The 17937-nt window shown below is 41.0% G+C and overlaps 2 protein-coding genes across 2 annotated transcripts in view; one reads left to right on the forward strand and one right to left on the reverse strand.

Moving 5' to 3' along the window:
• Positions 1 to 5931: 5931 nt before the first annotated feature.
• PIGM (phosphatidylinositol glycan anchor biosynthesis class M) lies at positions 5932 to 7982 on the reverse strand. The gene has a single exon (XM_062637377.1). It carries the CDS (start codon positions 7895 to 7897, stop codon positions 6641 to 6643), a length of 1257 nt encoding a protein of 418 aa, XP_062493361.1. The 5' UTR covers positions 7898 to 7982; the 3' UTR covers positions 5932 to 6640.
• The window catches only part of RGS7 (regulator of G protein signaling 7), a 275987-nt gene continuing 265734 nt past the window's right edge, over positions 7685 to 17937 (forward strand). Inside the window, exon 1 of the mRNA XM_062637376.1 lies at positions 7685 to 7705. The gene's annotated coding sequence lies outside the window, so the exon portion shown is untranslated. The remainder of the gene's footprint in view (positions 7706 to 17937) is intronic.

The raw sequence follows: 17937 nt of genomic DNA on the forward strand, positions 1-17937 counted from the left end.
GCCAAAATCTGAGTGCCACTTTCCCTCAGAGACAGCAGGTGCCATGCCAGGGATAGACAGAGGGAAGGAGAGCAGCAAAGGTATGTGCACAATGCCTGGAGGTAATGTCTCTTTGAGGAGCCTGGACCTACCAAAGGCAGCTCTCATGAGCCCAGGTGTGACGAGGCCTCCAGCCTCTCCAACACAGCAGCTGTTTTCAGCCTAGAATTTCTGAGATAAAATAATTTCTCAGCATGGGTCATCCCAAGCCACTCATCACCAGCTATGCCTGGAATGTTGCCCATTTCTCTTTACTTACTTAGATAGTGGTTTAGACACAAAATCGGCCAAACTTTACACTTGTACCCTGACAACAGCTGTGGTCTGTAGAAAGGGTTTATTTTCTGATAAAAGATCACAAGTTTTCTGCAGCCATCACTGTTTTTCCTAACCCACAGAATTCAGTTACCAATTCTAAATGGCAGTACATATCATTCCAGAGCTAAAGGTAAATTGTCGTTAAAGCAGAAGACTTTAAAGACATTTTTCTCTTAGGGCTGGATCTTTCCAGTGACCCAAGTCATTATCAGTACAGGTGACTGCAGTTGTGCAAATTTATCTGTTTTTTTTCCCTCTCCTTTCTTTTCTGCATCTCATTGAGAGCATGTTAAGTCCTGTAAGAAGGCTGTGGTTTACTTTTAGGAGAGAAGGCAAGAAGCTCCAGGGCCTTGGTATGCTTGAATTAACCTGGCCTAATGAGCTGTCTGAATCTACCTGTTTTTAATTGCCCAGCCAGCTAAAAACACCCCTCTTTGATCATACAGATATATTTTGTCAGCTTTGATTTTTCTTTTCTCCCCTTCTCACCTATCAGTCTGTCACCAGCTGCTGTCATCTGTGAAATGCCAGTGCAACAAGTTGCAGTCGTGGTTTACTGTCACGGTCTGGTAGCATCCACTCTCGAAAAAAAAAATAAGCAAGCAGATGCACAGGCCCAGAACTGCAATGTTAGCTGACATAAAACTTCATGTGGTGAAAGAGCATAACCAAATAAACCTTGGTTATAGGAATGCTCTGGCGGGGATGGTTGTGTGGTTAACAATGTAGAAACAACCATCATGGATCGGCCCACTCTCCTCCAAATGTGGCCAGCAACAGATGAAGAGTAAAACTAGACAGATGGAGGAGAGATTTCCTCAGAAATATTTCCCTAGTTCACCAAGTTTGCAGCTTGGTAGTTCCCAAGACCAGAGAAGATGCTTTTTGAATTTAATGGCCCTTGACAATTTTTTCTTCTATGTATTTGTCCAGTTGTTTCCATAGCCATATAACTTAGCACCCTCAGTGCCCTGTGTCTCCAAAATCAGATTATTTGTTCACCATTTCCATTACTAAGGAATCTGTAAAGTCCCAGTTCTCTTCATGGAAGAGCCGAGGACTTCACCGTTTCCTTCCAGATGGAGCTCAACCCCAAAACCTCAAGCCTTCAGCTGATACAAGATTTTTCTGAGTGTAATGAAATTCACAAAGTACTTTAAGCGTGAACTTTTTCTCTAAACATATTTAACAAGGGAACTGGGGCTGGTGTCAAAGTTACTTCTTACTGAAGGATCAACTACTGTTTAATCTTCACATCAGTTTTTGCTACTGAGTCTTTATTCTAGACTCTTAATCTTTCCATACCTCACGTTATATATGAAATAAATATAATGAAAATTACTTTTTGCTCTGTGTCATATCTACTTGCACGCTTCTCATTTTACATATGCAGTCACGCCTGCATCCTCTGCTAAAAACTGGAATTCCGTACTATAAAGTAACAATGTGGCTGTTATAGAGTAACAAACACTGGTTGCCATTATACATTTTACCAAGAGGCCAATTTGTCCCTCCACTCTCAAGCTATTGATACATCCTGGTAAAGGGCCTGACACGACCATATAACCCAAAAGGTGCCTCTTCCTATAGCCTAAAGAGACGCTCCTCCAGTTGGGGTGGGCATGAAGTCTTTGAATTTGCTGTCATACTATTATAGATGATTATATATATAGTTATATAGGATATGTACATATGTCTTTAAGACATGTAGAGATATATGAGGAGATACATGTAGCTATTGTAGATAGATTAAGACAACATCTGGATGACTTTAGAACCACAGAAAAATCTATTCTGGGCATGCAATGGGGAAGCCTGCACTTGAGTGTTCCCACCACCTACAGCCTCCAGCATCAAGCATGCACTTGTCCGAGAAGCTTAGAAGGCTGAAGCAAATTTATTGCTCCCAGTAACTGCTTCTGGCACAGCACATCTGGTTGGATCTCACTTTCATAGTACATGCATCTTAATGAAAGTTATGGAGAAAGACCAAGGTAAAAAAAAAATCATTGTTTCACCTATATCTGAACACAGAATTGTAATTTGCCTTTACAATGCTGTTCGACCGGTAACTTTTTCTTGGATATCATAACATATAGGATGTTTTATGAATACACAGAAAAGTTATTCATTCTCTTTCCCGTATGAGGCAACAGTAACTATTTATACAGCTGCAGAGCTGTCTGGGGTTTAATTTCCCTAATACAGTTTCAATATGAACTTCCAATGCAATCTAAGCACACCACTAATAATAAAATCTTATTTACTTGTGGTATCAACTACACTATAATTTTGCTAAATGATTTTTCTTAATTGTCTAGCTTTTTTCCATGAGTGCTGTCAATCTGCTTCCAGATCTTCATTTAGCTTCAGCAGCAGTCCACCCTCTCATCCAAATGCAATGCTGGAATGCACCCGAGAACCATCATACCCCATAGAAAATGTTTAAATATATGCAAAAAAAGGATTTTGAGTATTTTTAAATCAAAATGTCTTTAGTTAAGTGTTTACAATTTACTAACAATTAGGCTTGTAACTGTTTCAAACAAGACTGCAATCACTTTATGGTGGCATGTAACAGGAACCAATTAGAAGACACATCCTGGCTTGAAGAAGTTGTCATTTAAATACATCAAGCAATCAAAAGTGGCAGAGGCAAACAGCACCGCAAGCGGAAATCTCTTGTTAATGATAAATTAGCGGCAGAGGCAAGACAATAGTCAAGGTCTCCAGGGCCTTACTGTTTCTTGATCACTTTGCTCCATCTTGCACATGTACATTTTGGCCCTAGCCACGCAGTATTTCTTTCCAGTGAACAAACAACATTTGCTTCACTTCCAGCAACAAACTTATATTTAATCAACCAGTTTATTAAAGCATGAAGGAAAATTGGTCATGACTTCAGATGCTTTACTGCTGGAATTAACAAGCTGGCTGTTGCCAGCACTAAACTTGGAAGTGCTAATGGTAATTAAAATGTATTTTCAAGTAAATCTGACAGTTTTAAGGTGGAGAAGTATTTGTTACTCATGTGAGTTTCCAGACTGTGTATTAAAAAATAAGTGCTACTTTCTTCAGGAAGATGTCAGCTGTGGGAAAGAAATAATTACTAATGAATTATTAATGATGTGTGATACAGATTTTTTCTCCTACAGTGAGTTTATGGCTGTATGTGTCCTCCAAACTCTTTGCATAAGAGAAGCTTGAAACTAGAATTTAACTGTATTTTGTTAACTTTTAAATTGTTTTACTGTTGTTATGCAGAAGGATACGGCAAAATAGTGCTGCCATAAACTATCAGGAAATTTATTATCATTTCACAAAACCCCATGTAGCCCATTCAGTCAATTTCCCCCCAGGTGCTTTTGTGTAAAACACCTTACATTAACAAAGTCCTCTAACACTAGCTCAAATGGGACTTCTCCAAAACGTAATCTTCTTAGTTTTTCAACATATTCACATTATGCAGTGTGAAAAAATAAAGGAAGGATAAACATGCTTTGTTTTGCACTTCATTTTCTAACCCTGCTTCCTGGCTAATTCAATCTACTGGATCACTGGCAGGGACATGGGATAGGTTAAAAAAATGTCAACTGCCAGATCACCAAGGGACTTGAATTAATGTTCTTTTGCGCAGAATGGAAGCATATGAACCAGAGTGCAGCTCTACTTGGAAAATTACCGTCAAACAGTACCATCTCTATTAACACAGCTGCTGACTTGTGCAGAAATCAGATTTTACTTGAGTTAACCTTCAAAAAACAGTGTCAGAGTGACTGCTAACTAATATTCTCTTGCTACACCAACAGTGTTTCCTATTAACAGCTGATGCAGGTCACACCTGTAGAACTCCACAAGTGTTACTTGTAAGAACCCATAGACGCCCTTACAATAATGTGAAGAAAGCAAGGTCATATTCATTCAACTTGACAACTGCTATCAAGATTCCATTTTCTTCCTGTAAAAAGGGAAAGCACACTTGATAAAATACCCTTCATATAAATAATACAGGTTTCACAGTATGGGCTTCTGCTTGGTTTGTCTTCATTACAGTTCCTTTCCAAGGCTGGAGTTCTGTCTTCATGTATAATCAGACATTTCCTTCAAATACTTCTTCCACAGATGTTCTAGCTTGCTTCCCTATCAACTTCAACAGGAAACGGCGAGGATCTCTTACCAATCATTTCTTTAAGTGCAAGCTATATAATGCTTTATTTGAAGAGAATGCTAAAGGCTTGAAGTTATACTCTACGAGTAAGAGGCTGAAGCTAAAGCTTTATCTAGGCATTATGTAAGAATGCCTCCAATAAGCAACTTTTGCTTCTGCAGCCCATGCCTGCCTCAGCAGGTGCCAGAAAGGAGAGTCATGAAGAATTCTGCTGAAACAAGATACTATTGACTTACACCATTAAAAACCTACAAATTTTTGTCATCTTTGCTCATTTCTTTCATCCAGCTTTTTATGAGTCACTGAATTATTTCTAAATCCCAAACATAACTGAGTGACTAGCTCACTTACAAAACAACGGTGAAAAGAAGGACGCATACTGGATTATTAAATTGATGACTGTAAATCTAAGTTTACATAGAAACCTTTTAATAACTTATTTATGCATGACTTTCTCAAATCATTGCTAAAGGGCAGGCATTGACCTGCAAACAGAAGGTACTCTACAGTCCCTGTTGCCAGAGCACTTGCCTTCTGAAGGCCTCAAAAAGATTTAGCTTTTAGCTACTACTAATGATTTGAGAATGAATTTGTCATAGGAAATCATTTGTTACTTAAAACCCATTGCAATTCTGTCATGGACACAATAACTCAAAATGCTGCCTTATTTTTTTTTAAGGTTTATAGCTGGAAATGCCTTTTGGCTTCATGTGGTTTCTTTCCTGACAGGAGGAAAAAATGGGGAAGTGGGAAGGTCTGCAAAGGGCATAAGTAGGTCTGTTAAAGGGGTATGAATCTGCTTTGGAGAAAGAAAATATGCTCTTTCAACAGAAGAATACATAATGGGTAATAGATCACTTGTGAGGGAAAACGAGCTATTGGCTGCATGTTGGGATGGGGTAGAGGTATCGGCACAGAAGAGCCTCTTCAATCTTCTGGTGAAACACTACCTGGGCATGGCAAACTCTATATGGGAAAATATATGTCCCACACGGGACACTTTCTCTTGACACCTTGATAACACATACAAAATGTTTTGATGATCAATATAAAAATACACACTAAACTGTCTGTGGAAGCAACCTCTGCCAATAGTCTTTAGACTGATAAATATCTTGCGGAAGATGCAAACAAACTGGTGTTAGAAGTCTTTCTTCCTTCATAAAATCCAGAAGGAAATCAGTGTTCCATGTGTAAGACCTGCTCAAAGAAACAAGGCAGTGGCCTATTTTCTAGATATGTGATCTAAGACAGGTATTTGGAAAAATCTGCCTCTATGGCAAGGGGAATAAATCTGTAAAAAAAATCCAAGCAAAAAATTAAAGGTTTCAAGGAGTTAATGATTTGTATGAAACAACCACTTTCTTTCCTACTTCATTGAAGAAACACCAGTTACAGGCCACAAACATCGTACAGCTAAAATGTTACTGTGAAAAGAAAACATAAAACCCAGTGTACATATTCAGTGACTGCCTTATATTAATTCATTAGCTTAACCCTTGTAGAAAACCCCACTGACTTACTGGAATGTACAAGACTATAAGGGGACGTTGAAGTTTGACAGTCTTCTGTGTCTTCCTAGACAGAAGTCACAGTCCTCAACAAGTAAAGTAACAATGAGAAAAAGTGCACCAGGGAGTAAGAAGTTTAGGGCTGTCCCATGAGGAGGCACAAGCAGGAGCTGTGGTGACCCCAGCACATGCCATACCCTCACTGACCATGGCACAGTCACACTTTGTCTTGAGATGGCAGATGAAGATGAGATGCTGGTAACAGATTCCACCCACAGCCTCAGGCATATGGGTAAGTGATGAACTGGTCCAGGGTCCTTTCAGTGAGTCTTGTCAGGAGCAGCAGGAGACAGGGCTGAAGACAGTGCTGGAGAGGTTACAATGTAGTTTAAAAGTCCACATGAGAGACAGGCACCCCTGCAGTCACTGCTCAGGGGAGAAAAGGGGCTCCTCAGGGCAATTAAGAGCAATCAGTGGCCCTCATACAGTATCACTTACATACAACGTATTTTAGTACAATGTACACACATTGATACTAAACAAAGTGCTGGTGGTATGAAAAGCCTGATCAAGGCCAGTAGAGCTGTTTCTGGATTTTGGTCTGTTACCGCTGTTTGAGTTTCTTGGTGACGTGTGCTTCTTTTTGATAATGTGAAATAATCTGAACAATTATGAAGCTATTAATAAGCAGGAAAAGTAAGCCTGCCAACCATATAAGTAAAAAAGTGTTATAGCCTTTGAACTCCAGAAAATACGCAGGAGCAAGCCACAGGCCCTGTCCAACAAGCCAGAGGAAGAGAAGCAGCACACTACGATGCCAGGACATCTTAACACTAGGCATTATGAGGGGCAAAAGGCAGAGATACCAGACAAAGTACTGGGATGTGCACACTTTGTTGAAAGTCACAAAAACTGCAGTGTGAAGGAAACAACAAAAGGCAAGGTCTCTGTAAAATGCTATGGACGCAACCAGGAGCAAAAGCAGCTGAGGCAGGAAAGCTGCAAGCCCAAGGGCAAAACTCCATTTGCTCTCTGCAGTTAAGTACAGCATGTAGAAGTAGGGAGAGAAGTTATGACGGATATCCCTCCTGGTCAGGTGGTAGAGGTAGGCATGCTCCAAAAACTCCCAGCCATAGAGGTGGTAAAACACAACAGTCAAGGCAGATAGCACAGATCCAGCAACTGCACCAAAAAGCAACACATCGCGGTTCAGTACCCTCACAAAAAGCCGCCAGGGGTACGCTATTAATGTAAACTTTGGGTTTCTGCCACCCCCTGCCCCTTTACCGCCACACGCTTTAGTCCGCAGGTGAAGCGCTATGGGCAGCGCGTAGGTCAGCGGGTATATTTTCATATGTACGGCCAGCCCGTAGCAGACCGCGGGCTTCCCTACGCTGCCCCCCTCCACCAAGTACAGCGTGGCGAGCACCAGTAGCGCCACCAGGGCCTCCGCGTTGCCCCGGCTGGAGATGGCCATGGGCAGCGGGTTGAAGAGCCAGGCGGCAGCGCAGCACCCACACGCCTTGCCGGCCCTGGTTCCCCGGCGCCGCAGGGCCCAGTAGGCGATGACAGCAACCGCCAGGTCCGCCGCCACGAAGAGCAGCTTCCCGAAGACCTCGGCGAGGTAGATGTTGGGCGTCAGGACCCAGGCCAGCAGCGGGGTGTAGCGGTAGGTGGCCCGTCCGTAGGGCGACCGCCCCTCGGTCACCAGCCGCGCCGCGTCGGTGAACACCCGGTAGTCGACGTCGGTGTACCGCACACGCATGGCGCCGTCCTGGTGTAGCCCGTACAGCACCAGGCCCAGCCTCGCCAGCAGCGCCGCGCACAGCGCCGCTCCCAGCCCCCGCCGCCCCGCCGCCATGCCCCTCCCGCAGCGAGCCGCGCCGGCGGCGGGTGGGGGGGTGGCGCGCAGACCCCGCGTGCCGAGCGCGGGAGAGCGCGTGGTGCGCGGACACGGGCGGCAGGCCGCAACCCTGACTTCCGCCTGCGCGCGTGGGAAACGGGCGGCACGGCGCACGCGTGTGGCCGTTGGGCGGCGGCGCGTGCGCAGTGCGGGCGCTGTACCTCCGTGGCGGGCAGGGATCTGCTCCCGGGTGCTCTGTGCTCTGCCCTCGGCGCGGCCCCGTCAGCTCACGCCCAGAACGAGGGAGGTGTGCGGCGCCGTGGCGCTGCTGTGGTGCTTTGTGTGTGTTCTGGCTGCCCTGCGGCTGACGGGCACCCGAGTCAGGCGTGCAGGGGGCTGCGGTACCGCCAGTGCTACCGCGGCGGCTGCCGGCGCCTCCTGAGGGCCGGGCGTAAGGTGCGGTGTAAAGCTGTAGGGCTCGGTGAGCAGGGAGGCAGCAGCCTCGGTAAGAAGGCGGAGGAAAAATAACATTTACCTTTTGCAAACGGCTGTGTGTTGCCTAGACGTATGAGCTCTTTCTAAAGCACTTAGGCAAGCTTCCTTACCACAGTGTACCTATCTTGTTTAACTAGATCAGAATCAGTACCGTGGAAATCAGAGCTTAAGAGTTACTTATAACAAAGAAATTAATTTCACCATACTTTAATCCCCCACCCCCATGTTTTTTAAATAGTTTTCCTGTCTAACTATTTTATCTCAAATTTGAATTGGGGCCGACTGAAAACCTGATATTTATTACTTACCTATATTATGGGTTTCATATTAGAACCGAGTAGGGCATTTTTAGAGATGCTTTATTCATCAAAACCCATGTGTTTGCTTGTTCAGTATCTAATTGGAATTGCATTCTTTCTACTGAATGGTGGTGTTTGGGAACATTTGGGGAACTGCAGCATTGCTGGTTTACACTGCTTACAGAAAAGTCAGCTTTTTCTCTCTTCGGAGAACTGGGAGCAGATGTTTTTTATTTTTTTTTGGCACAGAAGTCTTGAAGCCTGTCCTAGCTGGTAGGGCATCCCAGGGACAAAAGACATACCTGTTTGTGTGCACACAGCTGTTCATTTTTGTCTCTTAAGGCTGTTTTACTCTGCATAATAATACATGGGAGAAGCATAGTAGCTAGCTAGATCAACTGATTCTTGTTTGGTTTTCCTCTTGTTTGTGTAGGTTACCAGATATTTATGTATTATGTACCAAACTGGACACTTCAACAGGAAACTCAAAAAGACTTTGCCAGTAACCCTCCACATTACATAGTTAAGTCCGAAAACTGATGGTTAGGGTATTTTGGGGATAGGGTATGAGGGTGGTTGTTACTCTCTGATAAATAATTGGTTACTCATTACTGCTGTTCTACTTTATAACAGGAAAGATTTGTAACATTGTGCTTCCTTCCTTCTTTTATGTATCTTGTTCTATAATGGTTGGGATGCTTTTACAGAAGGTTGTATTACCTTATCCTTTATTGTGCCCAGGGTATCCTCTGAAAATGCTAGAAGTGGAAACTTAATAGAATCACTGGGACTGAGATCACTTGATATTCTGTGGAACTACAAGTCTAAGCAAAAGTATGTATATAGATAGTCTTACATTTTTTGTTTCAGGAAGGTTATTGCTCACGAAGAACTGTCCTTGCCATCTGCCTACTCTTTCCCAGGATTGTTTCGGATGCCTTTGTTGCCTCTTTGGATGGATTATGTTTTCTTATTTCAAATCCTTTGGGGAAAGTGTTTATTGTCAGAACAGAATGCTTTGGAGTTTGTTTGCTGAAGTGTCTTAAGTTTAATGATACTGGTTAAATAATACTAGTTTAATAAATAAACAGGAGTTTGCTGGTCTCGAATGTTTTTTGTCTGACAGTCTGTTTTCAGACAAATCTTTTATTCTCATCTGAAGTTAATAGAAGTTATGAACCTGTCTATAGTGACTGTTTTATCTGGATTCTAAAGAGTAAAAGGCAGGTAATTTAATTCTAAAGGCTGTGAAGTTAATAGAAAAGCTACCCTAGCTATTGTTGCATATACTATGTCTGTGTGCATTGCCTGAACTGTAAAAAGAATTGATTTTCCTTATCAATAATGTAACATCTTGAAAATAAACTTGAAGCTCTTTGGAGAATTAAGGTTTGGCTCAAATGTGAGTTTGGCTTTAGATTTGATACCAGCTTGCTTAATGTGATTTGTCATGTACTGTAGACTGTAATGCAGGAAGGAGAGCCGTCTTATTAAAGTTATAAATCTGTTGTTCCTGTAAAATGCTGGTTTTATTTATACAAGCCACCAGGAGCCACTTTTAGGAAATGCTAGGAGATAAAAATAATAGAACTGCTGGGACTGAAGCTGATTGATTACGGTTCGCATGAAGATAGATGAAACATTAACTAAATAGAAATGCATATATATATATATATATATATACACACATGTATAAACAGATTTTTTTCCATTACCTACCACACCTGCATTTGGTTTACACAGTTTCAAAGATGATACTATCAGATATCTTATAAACTGGAGTCACATCTCTGTGTGCCTCTGCTGTGTAGTCATGATGCGGGGGATGATAAGCCTGATCTCAGATGTTAACTTCTCACATCTTCATCTTCTGTAATAGAGACTGCTTCAGCAGCACCAGGACATACATTCGAGAAACTACCTCACATGGCCTGTTATTGCTTAAGACTTAAAACAGTAGTTAGTAGCAGTGCAGGACAGTGAAGCTAGAACTATTGTTATGCAAAATACTCTAAGGCCTAAAGAAAGTTGCAACTATCTGAAAAACAAGATACAACTGGACGGTGACAGCTGGTGAGTGAGGGGGAGAGTGACAAGTTGTCTCCTTGTCACTCAGGAGCAGTAATGGCGGCTGGTTATGTACTTGCCTTTCAGGTGTTTTCTGTCCACAGTATGGTGAAAGGAGGAGGGGTAAGCTGAGGCTGCTTTCATAGATGAACAAAGATGAGCATATGGCTAAAAACTAGAACTGATAGATACAGTAGGGCTAAATATTGGAGGCACTACCTAATTACATTTGAGAAGCTAGAGGAGAATAAGAAGGCTAAGGAAGGGTTGTGAAGAAGTTGACAATGAATTAGAAGATGATTCCGGTAGCAGTGCTTTGAAATAACAAGGGGAGAAATGGTGGCTGGTAGCAGTGCAGGGAAAAGAGAGAACAAGTGTTGGGTTGCAGTGATGAGAGCCTTACTAATATTCAGGTGGCCTGTGACAATAAACAAGCTTAAATATCTGAAAAGTTATGGAAGAAAGAGCAGTAAGAGGCTTCTTGGGAGGAAGGCAGCTGGAGGATCCTTTCACGTGATGTATTTTGAGCTAATTCTATTGAGATCTCGGGGTGAGGCAGTTCTCATGCACGTTTGTTCTGCATTAGCTAATTGTTAATGGTTAGCTATAGTTTGAGATAGCGCTGTTGAGTTAGGAAATAAAATTTGATAATTTTTTTAATAAATTGTCTTACTGTGTGCAGTATCAGAAGTCTGTATGTGTAAAAGGTGGTAGGAAAGCTGAGTATTTAAAATACTTGGAAGATTTTGGAAAGTAGTTGCTATATGGTCTTCAGACTTCTGAAAGGGGAGGCTGCTGAGCTATGATTTATTAGAGTTCTTTTTTATTTTTCTTGGGTGTTGAATGCATAATGTCTCTTTGCATAAGAAATACTTCTGCTCAATATATTTATCAACTGACAGTAAAGTTTTGGTAATGTGATTAGTACAATATGTTTCTTTCAGCACATGAAATTTGATAGAAAAAGTGCCTAATGCTTATGTTAGATATTTTTGGCATAATAAAATGGATTTGTTTTGCAGATATGATTGATGCCTTTCAAATATTTGTAGTGTGTTGAGCTTCAGATATTATTGGCAAAAGGGAATTATAGTCAAGATTATGTAATGAAGTGTTCATTTCTGCTTTAATACTGGAATAAGTAATACAAGAGACTTTGCAAAAAATAGAATGAAAACACGCATTAGAGCTCTTCACAGAAGGAAATCACTATTATAGATATGCCACCACTATTCCCTTAAGCTTTTTCTGTTAACATGTTTACATAAAACTGCTTGATAAATCTATACCCTTACTCACACATTGTGCTAAAAATCTGTTATTCAGAGGATCTGCCTTGTAAAGGGATTTTTTTTTTTTTCACCACATGATAATTTTGCACAATATGCTCTAAGTGGTGTCTGCAGAGTTCTGTTTGCAGTGGTTATGCTGATTTTATGTCAGTGTATTTGGTAGAATGCTCGCCCTTCAGGAAAAATAAGTATTGGATAAAAATGAGCCTGTAGGGAAACCTGTTAAAAATTACTATGTCAGGAAAAAGACTACGGCTGAGAAAATGCATATGGCGGGTTAGTCAGCAAGAATAAGTCTACTGGAGTATGATGCTGGCCTAGGGAGAGATTCAAAAAAACATGGCCTGTTTTGCCTTAAGGCTGTGGTGTATCTGAAGTGTGATACTGTAAAAAGAGTTACCCACTTCTAAGTTGGGCAAGAAAGTGCTTTACCCCTTTTCACATTTCTGCTACAGCACTAGCTAGTGGGGCAGGCAGCCCAGTGGATTAGGATTCCAGAAGTGTGAGTGTACAACAAAGAAAGGAGTTGAATTTCCTCTGCTTTTTTTTTTTTTTTTTGGTCTGTTTACTTCTGCTAACAAAAGAATGGATGGAGAGAACTGCTGAGAGCCCAGGCAGGAGAGAAACTAGAGCCAAATGACAAATTCTGAATTTAAGAGATTGTTGGATGGTGGAGTGTTCTTGGCATACAGCTGATGGTTCTGACCATTATGCAGAGCCCAGCAACACACTCAGAAAACATGAGCTTCTGGCATCTATAAACAGCTGAATCTGTGTTAGGCATAGTTTCTTGCCAATTTTTGAAAGTGTAAGGGAATCAGTTGTTATCGAGAACTGGTGAAGTCTCTGTTAGAGAATTCTATAGACGTATATACATATTCATATATTAAAGCTATATGTATTATATATATAAATTTGTTATATATATGTATGAAAAGCATACTTAATTAGCTGTGTCTTTCTTTCTGAATGTCCACTTTTTAAAATCTTTTTAGATATCTCTGTTTTGTCTGAAAATTGGGGTAGTGGAGCTTGAGAATGACACATATGGGATCTGTCCTCTGTTCAAACAATAATATTTGTGACCCTTTATATAAAGTGAGGAGATTAGGTTTTGCATGTCAGCATCTGAGATGCCCTCGGCTCAATAGCCATTACCCACCAGTGCAGCCAGCCATAAGCATCCTAAACAGCATTCAGTCACGATACTCGATTTTTACACAATTAAGAAAAACACTTCTTGTACTTTTAGTTTATAACCACTTGTTTTCCAATTCTTTGGAGGAGGAAAAGAGACAAAACTTGGAATTTATTATTTGATTTTTTTTTTAATCTCCTCACACAATTGCTCTTTTATGAAACATAGAGGACAGCCTGTAGTTAGGGGGGCGTGGGAAGAGAAATCTGTCTTCTGAGCCTAAGACAGACCACTGCCTTCTGCACCTACAGTGAGACCTCCACTAATACCCAGTTCATGAGATTATATTGAGGTACAGGAAAGAAACACACAACTGTATTCTGAATCTCTGGTCTTGCTTTTAGGTTGACAAGTAGACATCAAGTATAGAAAGAAAATTACATCAGGTTCTGCTGCTGAGCTTGTTTATTTCCTAACAGTACTCTTGCAACAGATGGGACATAGACATGGAAAAGTGCAAAAGGTAATCAATAGTTTTTTTTTCAGAAATAGGTGTGAATTTGTCTCAGTGGTTGAAGTAATATAATAAGTTAGTTCTTTTGGTGCAGAATTCTGGGGTGTAACTCATAAGTTAAAGGATTTGTGGTTGAGGCCACAAGTTTATCATCATCCCTTGAAACAGCGCAAGCTGGCACTGGAACGCAAACTGCTTCTATGGATAGCTAAACTCAGGAAACTTGGCCTCTTCTAGCTTAGGTGACAGTTGGGTTCCATGGGATCAAAGAACATGAGAGTTTTGATCAAACTTTTTTCAGAGGAAGAAACAGCCATAGCTTCTTTTGGTCTTTCCCATATCCTTCCCTGGACTTTATTCTATTTAAGATTCTGTTTGTGCTGTTGCTTCTCTAGTAGGGAAATTCTACTTTTGAAAAGTTGGTGTGAATTTAATCTCTGAATACTGTTCAGTATTATGCTACTGCAGGAGAGATGGGGAGACAAACACAGGTATTATGAACTTACTGTGCCCAAAGTAAAAGGAAACAATTCTGATTAATGAGTCCTTTAATGTCTAGCAGAGGGCTGTAACCTGCCACAGCTCCATTTATGACATTTCAGTATCTTCCCATGCTGTGCTCTCTTCTCTTGATTTCCTAGTTAAGAGGACTAAAATGAGAACTAGTTACGCCGACACACAGTAAAAAAAACATTAATGGAAGGCACAGGGTATGAAAAGCAAATCAAACAGGGGTATAACTCTCTAATAAACAAGTTCTGTGGAGAAAGGTGAAATGTGATTTATTTGCTATTGCAAGTTTGGTCAATACAAATAACTGTATAGCCATAATGGAGTTGAGTTTATCACTTGGAATGTTGTGCTTCAGTGGAACTAGGATAAGCAAGAAGATTGAACATGTAAGTTTGTTAAAAACCCCCGCTTATTATTAGCAGCGTTGGATACCATTTCTTAAGAGTTTCTGCTGGAAAAAATGGTTGCAGATGCTACAAAGGTTTAGTTTACACAACTGCTAAGAAAACTTACGCAGTCCATCAGAATGGTAGGTGATTTACCCAAGATGTAGGACACCTGCATCTGGAAAGGTTTACATCCTGGAAAGGACACCTTCATCCCTGGAGGTGCTGTGCGGCATAGTTTTGTAAACTCTGGAGGAAGAACAATATGTGGGAAAGACAGTTCTTAACTGCAGGTTTTATCAACACTGCTGTGGGATTATTTTGGCTTGTTTAAAAAAGAAAACAACCAAAACTAAACAATTCTGTGTTAAGACTTGCCAGAGGACTAGAGATCTCGAGTGCCTCTGCAAGTTTTGGGAGAAAGGTGATAGACTAATAGAAATGCTGTTATTGCTCCTGCAAATGAAGGATTGCCGTGGGAATTGAAGACACCAGGGAATGAATGTCACTCTAAGCATCACTCCTAAGAGCTTCAGTCAGAAATTCCTGCTTCTTCTAGGAGGTACAGTTGTCCAGACATGCTACAGAGTTGTTGCATACCAGGCTTTGCTGTTCTGTGCCTGTGTTTGTAGTTGTGGAGATAAGAACAAGTAACTCTGCTTACAGATGTAACTAAAACTCACAGATTTGGCTGAAATGAACAGTAGGGACTAGACTGTCCTCACCCTCTCTGTTTCTTATGCTTTTGGGCATGAAGTGGATTTCCAGTGACGTGTTGGTGCTTTTTTTCCAATGATGTGTTGGTGCTTTTTTTTTTCCAGTAGACACAAAAATGAATTATAAATCTCTACTGTAGATAAAGCAGCTGTATTATTTTATGTAGCAGTTAAAGGTTTCTAAAATTACTTAATAAAATCAATGATTCAGTTTCCTGCTTTTATCTTCATGGTCAAAACTAATCAGTGGATCAGAGAATGTCTTAATTTCTTTTATATTGTGTGACCAAAAAAAAAACCCCAAAAACCTTATAAAGAGCTGCTGCCTTTCCTTTTCAACACTAAACATCTTAATGTTTCTTCTGTCAGTAATCCCAATGACACTGTTGCACTTACTTTCAATACCAGATACAAATGCTGAAAACTGAAGAACAAAAATAAAAGTCTTTTAACCTTCTCCTTTCTTCTTGATGGTGTTTGGATCTGGTCACAGTGAAAACAAGGGGAAGATAGGTGTGGGGGTCAGTGGGAGCACCTTTGATTTTAGCTTCCTTTGGGGAAATCTCACATGCTTAGTTGAGGGCTGTTTTACCACCTACTTTTTTTGTGCTGACGTAATGTCTTGGGGAGCTGTTCTGAAGCTGTATGTTATGAGAAAGCAGGCCTGTAAGCACTGTATTAGAGAATAAATATAAATAAAAGCAGGTGCTTTTGGATTGCTTCTTGACATCCTTTTACCCCATGGTAATATTCTGCAGCCGGACTATTTTCTCAGCTGTGACTGTGCAGCTGATTAGAAACAGCTGTTAAAAGAAGGCAGTGCCCAACTGCTGGGGCTAACAGTGCTGGTAGGGCTCCAGAGGTACTGTTTGTGGGGAGCTGCAAGCGTGTGCAGGGAGAAGGTAGGAGTTCTCCTGTGGGAGTGGTGAAAGAGGGAATAGCTCTCTGTTGTTCAGTTTGCTGTTCTTGAATGGGGATGTATAGAAGAATGTGCAGGTGAGGTTTCTTAGCTCTCCTGACCTGGTAAGAAAGAATAGCCTGTAGGAAAGAGGAGCAGCTGTTAGGGACCTGTGGTCTGTAGAGACATGGGTAATGCTCTGGTCCTCCCAAAGCTGGTTTTGTGCTTTGCTTCCAGGTATCTCTAAGCTCTATCTATCCAAGTAGAAGAGGTCTACACTGAAAAAATAAATCATGTGTTAGCTGTGCTCACAAAAGAGTGCTCTGGGTAATGGTTGATACTGCTAGCCAGCTATATAGTGTGTGTGGAAAAATCCGAGTAAAGATTATCTGGATTTCTGTGTCCTTCAAAAGCTTTGAAAAAATCCGGTTGTTCTCTGTTGCTTAAAATTTCAAATACTTGCTCTGAAATGGAATAAAATGTTCTTTTAGCTGCCTTTGCTACCTATGGTGCTTTTGGCTATAACAAATAAAGATCTTCCCTGTCTTATCTCATGAACGATTTACAACTGGTTAAATAACTATTTTCTGCAGATGGCATGGTCTTCTAAATATTTGCTAGAAAAAGAATCCTTAATTTTGCTGAAAAAGTTGAAGTGCATTTATAGGAAAATGTGTAGCTGTGGTTTTAGTGCTGTTGGGGTTTTTTGTTTGTTTTTGATTTGTTGCGTCTTTTTTTTTTTAATAGCTCATCAGGGAGATCTTGAAAAGTGTCCCTGAGTAATAATTCTACCTTAATATTAATTTTGCAGTATCCTGTTGTGCACAGTGGCTAAGATGCTTTTGTACTTGGCACTACAGAATCATCAACTAAAGGTAGACTGTCCTAGAGACTTAGCTGTAGAGGATGTATTCTGCAGTAGCTGTCTTTGGAAATTCACTTTTTCTTTTCTTTTTTTGTTTGTTTTTTTTTCTCTCCCAATGACTAGTGTTTTCTATATCTTAAATATTTAGATACTCTTTATTCAAACTCTGGCAGTTACTTGGCTGGATTAGTTGCTTATGCACACTTTCTGTTTGAGCTCTGCCTCTTGCTGTGTCAATGATCTCAGGTGGTGATGCTTCTGCAGAGTGTAATTACCTGGTAGCAAAGTTCATATTGTCTTTGGTGCTGTCTATAGCTGTTGCAGTTCTGTTCCTGCTTCTCTCACCTCCTGGTTGCATAGGATGATTCTGCCTCTAACCTTATGTACATGTGTCTCTTAACTCAGCCTTCAGAGCTTATTCATTCATTGTTGATTCAGAGTGACAGCTGTGTCATCAATCTGTTTGTCATTTTTCCCCCATTTGGTGTGCTGAAGTATACTTTCCTTCCTACATAAGCTCAAGGATGCTCTCTGGCCCCTTGTGTTCTGCAGGACTGCTGCACCTGGATCTGAAGTTGACTGGATCCAAAGATAGGCTCCATTGGTATGAGTGCTCAGTGTCTCAATGGTAAAACCTCTCTCACAGGAAAGTAAAACCACAGTGCAGAATTCAGGCAAGCCATGGTTGTAGACTTGGGACAATTCATATGTAACGTTCTACATCTGCAGTGTAACTGGGAACAGGCATGTCGCTTGTTTCAGTATTGTTTGGCTTTATTCATTCTGATTACTGTTGAATTTCAATGTTTGTCCTTGCTGACTGCCATGTTTCTGAGTTTGAAAAGCTGCTGCCAGAATTTGAGTCTGCTGATACA

The sequence above is a fragment of the Pezoporus occidentalis genome, unplaced genomic scaffold (genome assembly GCF_034315485.1).
Source record: "Pezoporus occidentalis ecotype Australia unplaced genomic scaffold, CSIRO_AGI_Poc_V1 ctg52, whole genome shotgun sequence".
Lineage (NCBI taxonomy): Eukaryota > Metazoa > Chordata > Aves > Psittaciformes > Psittacidae > Pezoporus > Pezoporus occidentalis.